The sequence below is a fragment of the Cygnus atratus genome, chromosome 4 (assembly GCF_013377495.2).
Source record: "Cygnus atratus isolate AKBS03 ecotype Queensland, Australia chromosome 4, CAtr_DNAZoo_HiC_assembly, whole genome shotgun sequence".
In the NCBI taxonomy this organism is placed as follows: domain Eukaryota; kingdom Metazoa; phylum Chordata; class Aves; order Anseriformes; family Anatidae; genus Cygnus; species Cygnus atratus.
This window is the reverse complement of record NC_066365.1, coordinates 47,430,987-47,446,417: the sequence shown is the minus strand read 5'-3', so window position 1 is coordinate 47,446,417 and position 15,431 is coordinate 47,430,987. Positions and strand designations below refer to the sequence as shown.

Here is a 15,431-nt window from a genome sequence, read left to right as displayed (position 1 = left end):
CTATTCAACAGCTCTCTACACACATAATATTTTTAAACCAGAGAATGCACACCCATGTAAATGTGCTTGTTCATTATCTTTTATGCAAACTTATTAACCTTAATGAACATGAATTCCACAGAGTTTAATGTACCCCAACATAAAACCTTGCCCTAAATTTAACTTTACCATTCACATTTCTTAGAATTACTGGACCTCAATGCTGAAAACCCCAGCACTTTATACTTAAGACCACAAGTGGCGCCAAATCATGCGGTTGACCTTAATAGAACAGCTAATTCTTTCCCAGTTCAGCTGAAGCTGTCTTGAAGGAGTTCAGCCAGTCTCCACAGCAAATTTCCCACTGTGTTTAATGGATCATTCCTGCCCACCCAAGCCAGGAACCACAGATGGCAAAATAAAAGATTCACACATCCTGCTTACATTTAAATACAGTCAAATCATTGCCAATGTCCCTTGCAATTAAAAAAACATACTAGTTCCTAAAAGCTATTTTCTTCCTCACACCATGACTCCAACATAGAGCGCATAGCATCCCCACATGAATTACACTCCTAACTTTTGCCTTGACAACCATCTTTACCCTAGCCATTCATACTTGACAAATCTCTAGCAGCAAAAAGGTCTCCTGGCATAAGTTTTACACATTATCTCGCAAATCTTTCTCCACACACAGGCAGTAGTTAAGTCAGTAGGACAGAGATGAGGACAGAGGTACAGTCCAGGAGTATAGAACTGGGTCTTAGGAGTAACACCAGGGTTTTCCAAAGAGCTGAGCTGAGGGTGCACCAGTTCTTTCCAAACTCATAAGAATCATGTGAGGCCTGATACTCAGGTGTCTTACTTCAAAGCTTTTCTGTTGTGGCAAGCCCTCTTTAAAATGTAAGAGACACTCTGCATTTTGAATCTCCTTTGGAGATAAAAACACAATTAGATGGGCATTAAGGAAAGTTACTTGTGCTGAACAGCCAGAAGAACTACTCAGTTCATTCAAAACTAGCATTCTTGCACAGAAAAATAAATAGAGGACTTTTCTATTGCATCAACACACTCGGTTCCCTACTCTGTCCCATTTGTCTGCTACAGAGTGGATTGATTCCTGCACAAAACATTTAGATGTAGCTGTCATGCCAAATGCACACATCCTCCCTTAAACAGACACTGGGCAAAATAGAACAGCTCCCATTATTCTCTTGGATCAGTGCCACTTGCCTGGTTACTACATCTGTTGAAGCCTGATACGGCATTATGTGGTTATGACAAATACAATACAGAAACAATTATGAAATAAACTACACACTTCTGATCTTTGTGTATCCTGCAATTTACTTATTTCTCGTTCAGATTATTTTCACAATTACCCTTAAGTGGTTTGCTTAAAAGCATTCAGGGTTTAATACACACAAATTTTATCACATGGATTTACTGTGATAGAGGCTCCACAGGGCATGCCAGAAGGATGCATGGCTGCTTGGTTTATCGCGTGAGGGGCAGGAAAGCCCCAAATTCAGTCCTTTAGGTTAGACCGACAAACACGGCTCTCCTGGGAGAGCACTGCAACAGCCCTACGAGTGTAGTAAATTCTATTTAGAGCAATGCCACAATAAGACATTTATACCAAAAGGCCACTAAAGCAAGTAGCCCACATTCAATCTCTTGTGTCTTAATGCCTCAGAATTACACAGATGTGCTCAGCAGCCTGATTGCAGCAAAGAGCTGGAAACCAAAGAAAGGTGGTTAATCACATAACATGTGGCTAAGTCATAGCCAAGGATGTTGCAAATATTAGGAGCTTACAAGTGTCTCCTATGGATAATGTGTAGACATATGGCAAAAAAAAAAATCTAAAGACTAGCTCAGGAAGTCTGTGGAACACGAATTGTTGGTAGTAAAGGGGCAATTCTGGGAAATTCTTGCCCCACACTTGGTCTATTCTTTCCTAGAAGTAAGTTTTTAGCTACCATCAAAGGAGACAAGGCTGGGCTGGATGGGTCTTCCATCCCATCTGGAGCAGCTGTTCTTATGAAATTAATGTGTACTTCACTCAGCAGTCTGCCACAGTTAAGAGAAGTTGGATTTAGTCGCTCCTCATCTCTCTTGTGGATAACAGGCACAAGTATAGGTGATGCCTTACTGTGTTGCAACACCAAAGCACTCTGTGTTTTGATAAACCAGGAGAAAACAAACCCAGGTATATAAAAAGCTGTTTCCATCACTGGCACTTGGGAACTACCACAGGTAAGCAACCTCCGTCCCCAGCCTTGGCAGCACCAATCCACACCCATGAATATGCTGCATGTTCTCCTGCCTTCTGCCCCACCATTCCTTTCCTGCAATTCACAGGCGACCTGAGATTTCTGCTCCTTCTCCACACCCTTGAGAAAGTCCTGCCTGCACTGGCCACCACTCAACAGACTTTAGTGCATCACTGTCCTGTTAGCAACACTGTCTCAGAAGTAGCACAAATTCCAGACAGAGCTACATCCAGTTTCACTTGACCACTCGACTTTGCCATTTGCAAAATCACAAGTCTCCAAGGCAGAATTTTTACTTTGACTACCTGGTGCACATCAAAGAGTGGGGCAAAAAAATCTGCCAACAACCAGTTTCCCTAAAGAGCTGACAGAGGTAATTTATCACTTGGAACAGCTGCTAGTTTGTATGTTGTTTTTGAAAACTGTGGATCAGTGAAGACTGCTGCAATTCTTCCCTCCTTCTCTATGTCATATGTTTTCTTCACATACAAGCTAATCTACTAAAACAGCAATGGAAATATATCTTCTTGTGCAACCCTGGACTTTTGTCTCCCACCCAACTTGCAGCATGGGACTATATTGCCCAACAATAAATGCTAGGAAAACAAGACATAAAAAGCCTCCCTTTTTTTTAAAGTCTACATGCAACCTAGGACCTTCTGTCATCAGTGCTTGCAACTCTGAAAGTACTAAGCATAAAGAAAGATAAGCCTGACAGTACTCTCCAAACTTCAAATATATACCTATAGATAGTCAAACACACACAGTCACATTAAGCCTAATTTTGCAAATTAAAACTGGATTGAACCCTTGCAGCTGTTTTTCATGGCATGAAATGTGGAACTGGAAGGAGGGTTTCCATTTAAAGTTCCAGCTTTGCGTGATTATTGTGATAGTCTTTGCGTAGTTTTGTAATAAACTTGATTAGCTGAAAAAAAAAAAAAAAAGATATTTCAAGGAACAGCTAGGAAATTATTTTGTTATCCATAGTTGCAGACTCTGGAAGCAGAATACTTTGAGAAATTAGAAATTACTTACTCTAGAGGAGTACTCAAAGATGGTTACTGCTACCATATGAATCATCGAATCATTTCGGTTGGAAGACATCTTCAAGGTCATCAAGTTCAACCTGACCTACTGAGTCCCATCACCAAACCATGTCCCTTAGTGCCATGACCACACATCTCTTAAATACCTCCAGGATGGGGGCTCCACCACTTTGCCTAGGCCCCCCTTCCAATCCCTAGCCACCCTCTCCATGATGAAATTCCTCCTAATATCCAATCTTAATCTCCCCTGGCACTACTTGAAACCATTTCCTCATGTCCCATCACTTGTCACCTGAGGAAAGAGACTTACACTCTCCTTGCTGCAACCTCCTTCCACCTAGTTGTAAAGACTGATGAAGTCTCACCTCAACCTCCTTTTCTCCAGACTAAACAACTCCACCCCCCTCAACCACTCCTCATCACTCTTCTCTTCCGTTTTTTTTCACCAACCACATTGCTTTTCTTTGCACAGCCTCAAGTAACTCAGTGTTCTTGTAGTGAGGAGCCCCAAACTGAACACAGTATTCACGATGCAGTCTCACCAGTGCCACGTACAACAGGACAATCACTTCCCTAGTCCCGCTGGCCACACAATTCCCGATGCAGGCCAGGATGCCATCAGCTTTCTAGGTTACCTGAGCACATCACTTGCTCCAGTTCTGAAAAATAAATGCTGAGTTTGCAGCACTTAAAATTGCTTTAAATTTGCATTTCAGAGTTTTCATCTGAAGGTAAAAACAATTTAAAAATAGCAAATAGCTGGTAACTGTTGTACCTGTACATAAGTCAGAAACAAAAAAAAAACATTTTCTGTTATTTTCACTGTGGGGATGGAAACTAGGAGAAATTAGAGACAGAAACAATCTTGGAAATTAGTGAGTCCATCTCTCTGCCAAGAGTGAATTGAGAAGTAATCCTCCATAACTACTCCAGCTACTCCCAAGGTAATTAACTATAGAGCACTGCTAACACTATTTTGGCTGGAGTTAAGAGGTTGGTTTTGGCTTCTGTGTTCCTGAACTAAGCCCCGTTTCCTGGAAATGGGATGTTAAGTCAGAACCTAGAGAGGTTTCAAAAGCATGTGGCATACTGTAGCTATCACCTGATTTTAGTTAACTTCTTTTCCTTTTTAAGCCATGAAGTTAATTCCCAACCAATTGTTTTTCCTTGCCTCTTTGGAGCCTTCCCCCTCAGCACAGTCAGTCTGTGTCATAATGTGTCTGTTCTCTGCAATGACCTCTGTAGGAGGCCAGGATAATTTCTTGTAAAGAACACTCTATTTAGCCTTAAAAATAGAGGGATGCCTGCTTCAGTGAAGATGCATTCATCCTCTTCAACACAGAACGTATCTCCCAAAATGAGCTGAACAGCACGTAGAAACTCACTTGACAAACCAGCAACAATTATTATAGGCTTTGGTTTTTGCTTTTTTTTTTTTTTTTGCCAGTACTATTTCAGTGAAGTAGCAAAACACATTCTCAGTGAAGGCCTTGTAGTTAAAGGGGTTTCCTTTCCAGAGTCAGGCTAAACAAAAAAAGCAGGTTCTTATGCTCTGCACAGAAATGGTTTTGCACAGAGAAGATAAAACATCTTTGTTTTATATGTGAAACAGCTGGCATCATAAGCAAAAGTCATCCACTAACCTAAGAGAGTTATACTAAGGATAAATTTGTCCTTATCTTTCCTGATTGGTGTGTTGGCATAAATACGACTTTTCAGCCCAGCCCAGAGGTTCCTTAGTAATCGTCTTACCTGCTAGCAGCACAGCTTTACTTCTGATACCTACCCGAAATACGTAATCTCAGGTACGATGCTGTACTTGATACCTATATTTGTTGCTCCTCATCTATGGATTGTTGATAATTATTTCTGGGATGTTTTGCATACATTCTTCTATAACTTTTATTATATTGGTGACCTTTCAATAAAGTGTTGGATTCATATCAGTTTCCAGAAAAACACTGTTTCTGTAGTACCTAGACAATAAATATAATATACCCCACACCAGCTAATTTTATTTCAAGAAGTTGGCTACTCCTCTCCTCCTCATTGAATATTAACTTTAAATTAAGTCTAAATCTAAATTAAAGTGGCAAATAGTCCAGTCTGAAGAACAAGGAAAATCTAATTATAGTAATGAAGTTTTTTAAAAATACAGGGAAAGAAAACAAATGTAGATCCTGAGAAACACACTGATTACAGACTTGCTTTGAAAAGACCAATTTATTCCTTGTCCAGCCATTTTTGTGTAATATACCAGATTGCACTTTGATTTTGACTAGTGTTTTCTGCTTTCCAGGAACAGTACACTCATCATAAGTGTATTACACCATATTTCTACTGCCATGCAATCATTTAAGATAGACCTCATTTTTTTTTAACACTTAAAGCAAAGCAGAACATTACAAGAAATTTCTTCATAAGTTTTCTCCCATGCCCTTCTCTCAAAGAGAGAACACCCAAATTCAGCTGCACATATTCATAGATTCTTTTAAGTGCTTTCCTGTAATTCTCCTGGTGATCACAGACAGCTGCCAGCACACAAGTTCTCCAACAGTGATGCACCCAAATCCCTTGGTCCCTGGACTCCGATTTATCAATCCCCATCAGCACATCAAGGTATCTTCCAAAAAGAAGAGTGCTCAGAGATTAACTTGGCAACACAATTCAAATCTGCCTGTGTCTTTCTGCAGCCCCCACCCACCACAGTATTTGTATTTTTTTCCCAGATAGCTTTAAGCCCTTTGCAGCCCTGTTCATCATGTTTGATCAGCTACTCACCTCAGCCATAAACGCCAGCATTCTGCTGTGCGTTCAGAAGGAAACACCTCTCAGCCCTCAGAAATGAAACGTGAGAAGGGACCATCTGTCCTTGCCTGAAAGGAAAAAAATAGTCAGCAATGGAATTTCAATCCTGTATTCAACAGAAATTTTGTGCCTCAAAAAAAAAAAAAGATTAAAAAAAAAAAGATGGGAACTTTGTACCACTGGCACATTACTGCTGCCAAGTCACTCATTCCCTCCCATAAAAGATGGTGAAACTGTTGAGGTATATAAGGCAATAGTAACTGCAATATGCATGTGACAGGTATTTTGGAGTGTCTACAATTTTGTAGAAGACTTGGGACAGTATATATTTTCATAAAGCAAATGCCTTGAGCTTAGAGTCTCATACAGATAACTGTAGCTATGCCAACATCTTTTCTAAATTTTTGACCTGAAAAAGCTGTTGAAAATTGTGACATGTCTTTAGAATTTCCATTTTTTTGAGTGATATAAATAAACTGGAGATAAAGCTACATCCTGGGATGGTGAACAAAAGAGTGTTTTGCCAAAAAACGTAGCTGTCTAGTGGCTAGATGAGTTCTAGGGGCTTCAAAAACAAAGACAGCTGAAGAACAGTTTAGCAAGTGGCAAGAATGAAGATAACTCATATGGGTATGCTGGAGACTTCAGTGAAATTTTACTTTGATGTAAACTCATAACAACATGCATTCACTTCAGTAACAGTGCTAACTGTATGAGTATACTGAAGTAAAAATCAACATTTAATGCTGGTTTTATGTTCTGTTGATGTACATCATCAGAAAAACAATTTTCATGGGCATTTTTTTCTGAGAACAACCTGTAATGTAAGACCCATGGGAAGATCCCTTTATCAGAAATAATTTATGCTGTGTCGTTAAACCACATGCTAAGTCTCGGCAATGTTTATCGTTGTTAATGATTATTTGGAAATAACATAAAAAGAATACAAATGCAATTAACATATGTCAACGAAGCTTAAGAGAAGCTTTCCAAGGCTGAAAATCCATGCTTCCTGCTGTTGCACTCATAGCAAGGAGCGGCAGCGCTCACTAGATACCTTGTTTTCACTTGCGCTGAGTTGTAAGTACAGAGCCAAGATATTCAAAAAGAGTTGTGGCAGAACAAGTATGCAGACTACTGCAAATTTACCCAATCTAAACTCGACTGGGAAATCACACCGTTTGAGTAGAATCTGTGTGTATTTATAGCACATTTTACATTCCTTGCAATTCAAACAGGCTACTTGGTTTCTTTGGCTAAGAATAAAAAATGATGGAAAAGTCAAACTATTATGTATTTTTGCAAACAGACTACAGAATCTGGGTATTGCTGCTATTTAGGAATAGCTATTAGTAATAATAGTAGTTATTACTAGGTATTAATGGTTTTGTAGTAGGACAGACCGTTGTGTGATTTAAAATCAAATCAAAATAATTTCCTTGTTTCTCCATCCAAACATGCGTTTAGAGGATCCAACAAGGTTTGTGAAAAGCATTATAAACATATACTGTTGTGGTTAATTATTCCTATTGTATTTAATTTTTAAAAGTAACACCAGAACCTTTGCTCAAAATTTGATCCCAATCTATCCATAAACTTGATCGCTCTGTGAGGGCTCAAGCCTTCTTGAGTGCTCTGAGAGCACTGATTTACTGATTTGACGTCTAAGAAAGGTATGCCAAAGTAACTAAGATAAAAAAATCTCATTAAAATAGACTTGGCAAGGTATTTGCTTCTTCAATTCATGCCTTGAAGCTGTGTACTTGAGCCAAGATTTTTCTAAACATGCTGTGTGGACTGGTAGCCTGAAGACTCTTAATAGTTGCAGGACAATAAGGAAAAGGGAGTTTGAACGACTGCCTATGCTTCAAGGTTCGTTTTTCTCTTCCAGATCCTAAAAACCAGCAGACGCCAGTACGAGGCAACAACGTAAAGCGAGACTAACGCGTGGAAATGCCGCCTCCTGGTGGCTAGTTTCCAGCATGACCTCGAAAACCAGGGAAGAAAAGCACGTCCCTTTGTGCAAGTACAGAAGTAAGTTCATCCAGAATATCGGTGTTCTTTAAAAACAGAGGCGAGGGGTGGAGGGGGGTAGAGATAGTAAAGAATGGCTGGAAAGTTAAATAAATAAATAAGTAAATAAATAATTTTCTTTAAATACAAAACTACCTAAGAGGAAAAATGTTTTTGTCTTATTTTTTTCCTCATTTTTTTTCTTAAGCCACATTTTTTTTCTTAAAAAAAAGTGGTTCTTCTCAGCCTCTTTATCTTACACAAATATACAGCAGCTGGGAAGACAAAAAAGAGAAGAAAACAACAGAGCAGTGAACAAAGATATAATATTCCCCCAGGATATAATAAGAAATTATATAAAAAGAAATTATTCAACTTTTTTTTTTTAAGCTACATTTCCTGATAAGGGTTTTTACAAGATGAGAGAACGGTGATATGGCTTCATACCAAAAAATAATAATAATAAAAAAAAATCAACTTCCCATTTAGACACAAACAACTATTAAGAGATATTTTTAGGTTGATGGGATTGTTAATACCCAAAGCAGTATTTTAAAATTATAGCCTGTTATCATTTGCACATAAAAACACACAAAGTATAACACGCTCTGAAGCAACCTGTTAAGAGTACCCACCTTTTCACAGCTGCCAATGCCTAACTTCACTTTAACTGTTAGGCAAACAAAATGGCATATTTTCAGCTTTGTCTTTTGTACCAATTTCATCAGCTCAGTGTGGATAATATGCTACTATTTTTTATTATTGTAGTATTTATATAAGGTTTTCTATGTAATGTATTCAGTGCACCTTTAGCAATAGCAATGTGGTCACTTTTTGTAGGCTTTGCTCTGGGAGCTGTTAGATTGAAGTAATGTTATAGCAGACATGGATTTTCAGATTATCCTTTTCCAGGAATGATAGGAAAAGGCAGTGGTGCGAACCACTGATATAAATAGCTTTTTTTTTTGGTAATTATTAATAGATGTAGCCTCAAGGTCAAAGCTGAGATGGCCAATATGATGCAAAAGCTAATTTAATTAAAAAAATAAAAGTTGTGATATTTTAGTTTTAAACTTAAATAGGGTCTAAGGCCTAACTGGCAACTATGGACAAGAAAAAAGGTTTCATCCTCATATTACTGGGTATCGAATAACTGGTTTTATATGTCTTTAGGTGTTGATATGAATTGCAGGAGTCCAACTGATATAAAAGATGAGTTTGCAAAAGACAGTAGATAACTTTCTTTTTCTGTTGTTGTTGTTGTGTTTATCATCACTGAATATAAGAATATACTCACCTGTATTTGCCAAATGCTCTGTAACTCATGTACTTTTGATCTAAAACAGTTTTTCAGTCACAACTGGAATAGCAAATTTTACCAAAAATACTTATCATAAAACAACTTTTCTAGTGTACTAACTAGTGAGAGAAATATTTGTTGGATATTTTGTCTGTGGAAATCTTTAACAGCAACAATTCCAAATTTTGTCATCAAGTATACACCATACATAAAAAAATATAAAAAACATGAGTGGACAACCTTCTTCTTCCTTGACAAAAGGAAACTTTTGACAGAATTCTCTTCTCTGTAATACCAATTTTTAGTACTAATGTGTTATTTTTTTCTTCAGTTCCCTGTCATGTTCTCTGTTATCCTCTTTAACTTTTCTTTCTTTTAATATATTCCCTCCTCTTTATGTATATATGTACATATATATATCTTTCAAGTAACCTACTTCATTTTCAGGATTACCCGAAAGGAAATAAAAGGAAATACATTTTTTCCTTTCCCAGCAGCACATAAGTGTCAGTATTTTGCTTTAGAATCTAATCTAATTATGTCTTAAAGATTTGGTATCTGTTTAGGACCATAAATTTTCATGAGAATTCTTATATCCTCACATGTTAAGTTCTCTCCAAACAGGGTAGTAACAAAAAATAATCATGGAAATAAGGGACAGTTTTTATAACTGTGTCAATGAATCTCAGATACGTGTGCTTTTCAAGAAAGCTTTACAATTAATGTAGTACATACATGCTAGATGGTGTTACTACTGTATATAAAATAAGAGATGGCAAGCTAAAGGGGAAGATCTAAATAATATACACAAGGCTGGAAGAGAACAACATTCTAGGATGATACCTCATTAAAAAACAGTACATACATCTTCTGTGTAAGCACCTAAGCCATGGCCCTTATGTGAACATCTAAGTGATCAAAAAATTTGCCAGTGCTATAGCAGAAACTGCTATAGTAATCTGTTGTATCATTTGCAAAGCGTTCCCCAGTTTCATAAAGGAATTTGCCAACTCTCAGGTAGGCTCAGTATTGCAGGTAAGATTGCTGTTACTATTTTGGCATGCTTTGTGTACACTATTTCAGATCTTGTTTAGTTTTCTTCTTCTCTTCTGGATGTAGTGAAAAATCTGCAATAAAATATGACAGAAGGCACTAATATATGAATCGCAAGGAAGTCCATGACACTTCCACTGGGAAAACAAGAGGACGTACCTGAGAATTATGCGGGGCATCATACTGCAACTGCCTGAAGTGAAGCTATAGTGAGGTTGGTGTCAGCCTCTTTTCTCAGGTGACAAGTGATAGCATGCAAGAATGCAGCCTCAAATTGTGTCAGTGGAGGTTTAGATTGGATATTAGGAAGAATTTCTTCACAGATAGGCTGATTGGGCCTTGGAAAGGGCAGCCCAGGGAAGTGGTGGCATCGCCATCCCCAGAGGTACTCAAGAAACGTGTGGATGTGGTGCTTAGGGACATGGTTCTATGATTCTATGGTTTAGTGGTGGACTTGGCAATGTTAGGTGGATGGTTGGCCTCGATGACCTTAAGGGTTTTTTCCACGCTAAACATTTCTGCGATCCTGTGCTTGCTTGAGCAGCTCCGACTCGCGGCCGGGCTTGCCACGCCACTTTTTGGCGGGAACAGCAGCTCGCAGGATCCAAGCAGGGCAAAACCCAGAGGCGTCGCCCGCCCTTCGCACCTTCTCTTGAGTTTTCCACCTCAAACCTCTCAGCCCAGCAAGGTGGCATCTTCACCAGAGGCTCAACCTCTCCGTTTTTTAATTTTCCCGGGCTGCCGCCTCGCCTCTCCCCTCAGCCTCGCTGCTCCAGTCAGAGCCATTGGCTCCTCCTCCGAGCCCGCCCCCGGCCCCGCTACTTGCCCCGTGCTCCTCCCTTCGCCGCCAGGCTGCGGCTGCGCTTCGTGGTCGGCGGGAGGGAAATGGCGGCCGCCACCTTCTCCTCCTCCGTCTCGCTGCGCCCGTGCTTGGCTCCCCTGAGGAGATGGCGAGCCCTGTCCTGCCCGGCGCCCCGCAGCGCCAGCGGCTCCCCCCGCAGCGCCGCCAGGTACGGCGCGTCTTCGCCTTCCACGCCCCCGCCGCGGGGTGGGGGTTACACAAAATGGCCCCCCCTGAAATGTAGGGCGGCGACACAAAATGGCCCCCCCCAAAACGCGGGGCGGCGGCCGGCTGCTCCCCGGGGGGTCCAGGCGGTGACCTGGGTGCGAGAGCCCTTACAGCTCGGTCTTCCTTCCCCCTGCTGGCAGAAGTAGAGCTTTTCAGGATTATTTTGTTCCTGGGACCTCCAGTTGTGTCTCGATTGTTTTACGCAGAATTACCGTGTACTAATTTTTTGGTGTCTGTCAGGTTGTATAACAATATTTTAATGGATGCTGGAGGATTTCTCTCTGAAGGGACGTGTGGTGGTGGGGGTCCATCTTTTTGCATCTCTGCCCTCAGAAGGACAGGCAGTGTGGTGCCATGGTGCTGCTCTCTTCTGGATGAGTATGAAGAAAAAAAATGGGGGAAAAAAAAAGTGGTGTCTGTGTATCTCACATAGCACTGCAGTGTTTGCTGAAAGCTTTGTAGCCTCTGTTTTCAAATATGAAAAGCTTGGTAAGCAATACTGTGACAACCGCATTAAGTGTCTTCACCTTCTAGGCATTATGTATGTTTTGTTGGTGCATGTGATTCTGCTGTTTTTCTGCACAAATGTCTGTGTTTCTGGAACAATGTATGCCCAGTTTCGTTCTTTGCTGGCAGTAACTGTTTTTTCAATTTCAGGTAAAAGTAGATGCTCCTATGATAATGCTTTTACTGAGGTTTTCATTGGGAAATACGGTGTATATATAGAGTTGAGAAGATCCTGTTGTGAAGCCTCATATGATTTTGGACTTGTGGTGTGTATGTGGATCTAAAAGAGCAGCTGGCATCTTGGTGTAACATTTTGCAAGTCACAAGAAAGATTCAGTACGTGAATTGTAACTTCACACAAGCTTCAGAGTAAGAGCATCCACGAGCAGGTGGGATGATAGTGGGGCAGGGAGCACAGGCGTACTTGCTCACTGACATTCCACCCTGTCAAGTTTTCCATGTGGATATATTTAAAACAATAATTCAGTTGTTTTGAGTGCTTCGGCTAATTTGCTGCAGTGTATAACCTTTCTGTATACCTGATGCCTTTCTTGGTGTGATTTTCAAGTAATATTTCCATCAAAGGAGTTAACCTAGGTTCTCAATCTGCTATGTTGAACATGTTTTAGGGCCAGTCCTCTTCAATGTTTTTATAAATGATTTGGATGTAGGACTAGAAGGTGTTCTGAGCAAATTTGCTGACGACACTAAACTTGGAGGAGTTGTGGACTCGGATGAGGGTGGAGAGGCCTTGCAGAGGGATTTGGACAGATTGGAGAGCTGGGCGATCACCAACCACATGAAGTTTAACAAAAGCAAGTGCCAGGTCCTGCACCTGGGACGGGGCAACCCTGGCTATACGTACAGACTGGGCGATGAGACGCTGGAGAGCAGCCCCGCAGAGAGGGATCTGGGGGTTGTGGTTGACAGCAAGTTGAATATGAGCCAGCAGTGTGCCCTGGCAGCCAGGAGGGCCAACCGTATCCTGGGGTGCATCAAACATGACATTGCTAGTTGGTCGAGGGAAGTGATTGTCCCGCTCTACTCTGCGCTGGTGCGGCCTCACCTCGAGTACTGTGTGCAGTTCTGGGCACCACAGTACAAAAAGGACATTAAACTGTTGGAGAGTGTCCAGAGGAGGGCGATGAAGATGGTGAAGGGCCTAGAGGGGAAGACACATGGGGAGCGGCTGAGGTCACTGGGCCTGTTCAGCCCGGAGAAGAGGAGGCTGAGGGGGGACCTCATCGCGGTCTACAACTTCCTCGCGAGAGGGAGTGGAGAGGCAGGTGACCTATTCTTCATTATCACCAGTGACAGGACCTGTGGGAACAGTGTGAAGCTGAGGCAAGGGAAGTTTAGGCTGGACATCAGGAAGAGGCTCTTCACCGAGAGGGTGGTCGCACACTGGAACAGGCTCCCCAGTGAAGTAGTCACTGCACCAAGCCTGTCTGAATTTAAGAAGAGATTGGACTGTGCACTTAGTCACATGGTCTAAACTTTTGGGCAGACCTGTGCGGTGCCAGGAGTTGGACTTGATGATCCTTATGGGTCCCTTCCAACTCGGGATATTCTATGATTCTATGTTACAGTATTTGCTGTTTTTCTATTTGACAGCCGTGAGCATTTTCCCTTGAGCAGTTGTATATACTGTCTTATTAATGTGGAAATAGGTGCAGTGTTTTCGTTTCAATTGTTTTTCACCCAATCTTTAAGACTAGCAGAGGAAAGAATTTTTTTCAGAATTCACCACTGTATTTTTTCCATATGTTGTTAGGGTAATACTTTAAAATCCTTAATGTTGTAACACCAATGTATTTACAAGGTTTAGACACAAGTCCCTCAATAAATCTGGTGTTTGTTGGCTTTATTTGGCCCATATGTTGAGTTGTCCCCAAATATTTTCCTTGTTTGGCTATGCTAGTAGACAAATATACATCTCATTAGTATAACCAAGTATTAATTGCAAGTTATTTTAGTCTAGTCATGTGGCTTCTTATGGTTGAGACAATGCAAAACCATTTTTTAGATCATTTCTTTGTGTTTTTTTTTATTCCACTGAGTGTTATTCTAGGTGCAGCCTTGTTTTCCTCCCGGGATATAGTACAGAAAGGAGTAATGCAAAAACCTGATCAGATTTGTAGCAGTTGAAAGTCATTCTGACTTTATCTAAAACAGAAGGCTTTATTTGCTTTTGCAGGTTAGCATGAAATGCATTAATCTTGGCAAACTAACTCAGCATATGTTAAACACCACCAGTGCTAACTGCCTGTGTGTACAAATGCATGTTAAAGTATCAAGCATGCGTATTTGCAGAGAAGGTTCAAATGTCTTTGTTTTGGATGTTCAGAGTTCTCAGGCCAGGGAAGTGATTACTGCTGGAGATGTCAACCTTTTATTCTTTTAATAGCTAATCAATTTTTTGTTTTTATACCAGGTCTCTTTACTTTTTTTCAGAAAGGTTTTTATTTAATTTAAACCACACTTCTGTTAGACAACAGATAATGTGTGTTTCCACAATATCCTGAATTTGTACAGAATTCTAAATGAAATTCTGGACCCACCAGAAATTAATAATAATGAAGGAAAGTAGTAAATACTGCTGTCCCTGTAGAAAATAGAAGTAAAATGCTGTCATGGGTACTCTTCTTATTTGATATGTCAAGCTAAGTTCAAGTAACAGAAGTTGAAGTTCAGCTGAGCACAAGGTGTAAAAATAAATAATTTATTCTGGGAATTTATTAAAATCTTTGATAAGAAGAGCAATATACTGGCTTTCTGCAAGATGATCAGTTGAGATAATATAAGTACTGAAGTAATTCATTTTAGGACCTCTCTAGATGACCTTCATTTGAACTAGCTATTTAAGTATTGAGATTTTGGTTTGTATAACTGAAATATGTATGGTTAAGTGTGAACACCAAGTACTGGGATTTTTTAATTGCATTTAATCAAGTAGACTTGCAGAATGGTAACACAATTCAATACCTGCTGATTGTGCCATACTTAACTGTGGGAAGGAAGTATACAATCTTTATATTCTAAGTAATGTAATGGTTATTTTACACTTGTTTCATTTGTATTTAGATTTGTAAAACCTACAATTTAGGTGCTGGCTGAGATAGGGCAGAGCTTCTACTTCTTGCTTAGACAGTAAGATGGTCTTCAAGGGTTATGTTTGCTGTATGTGATGGTGACATAAGCTTTCAAATCGACTAGACAACCTCTGCAAGGGAACTTTTATAAAATGGTGAACATTTCAACCCAAGTGATGGTTGTTGCAGTAGCAATATTTACAGGTTGGTTCCAGTGACTCTGTTTTTGGTGGAATCTGGTGGGCATGTGGAAAGCTTTTAATAGCTTGGTTTTTGTGGCAACAG

The 15,431-nt window shown here is 40.2% G+C and overlaps 1 protein-coding gene across 4 annotated transcripts in view; it reads left to right on the top strand.

The window, feature by feature from the left end:
- Positions 1–11,313: 11,313 nt before the first annotated feature.
- The window catches only part of LOC118251632 (bifunctional methylenetetrahydrofolate dehydrogenase/cyclohydrolase 2, mitochondrial), a 48,250-nt gene continuing 44,132 nt past the window's right edge, over positions 11,314–15,431 (top strand). For all 4 annotated transcript variants that reach the window (XM_035553982.2, XM_035553961.2, XM_035553998.2 and 1 more), the window contains exon 1: positions 11,314–11,488. In XM_035553982.2, the coding sequence (XP_035409875.1) occupies positions 11,364–11,488 (125 nt within the window). In that variant the 5' untranslated portion in view covers positions 11,314–11,363. The remainder of the gene's footprint in view (positions 11,489–15,431) is intronic.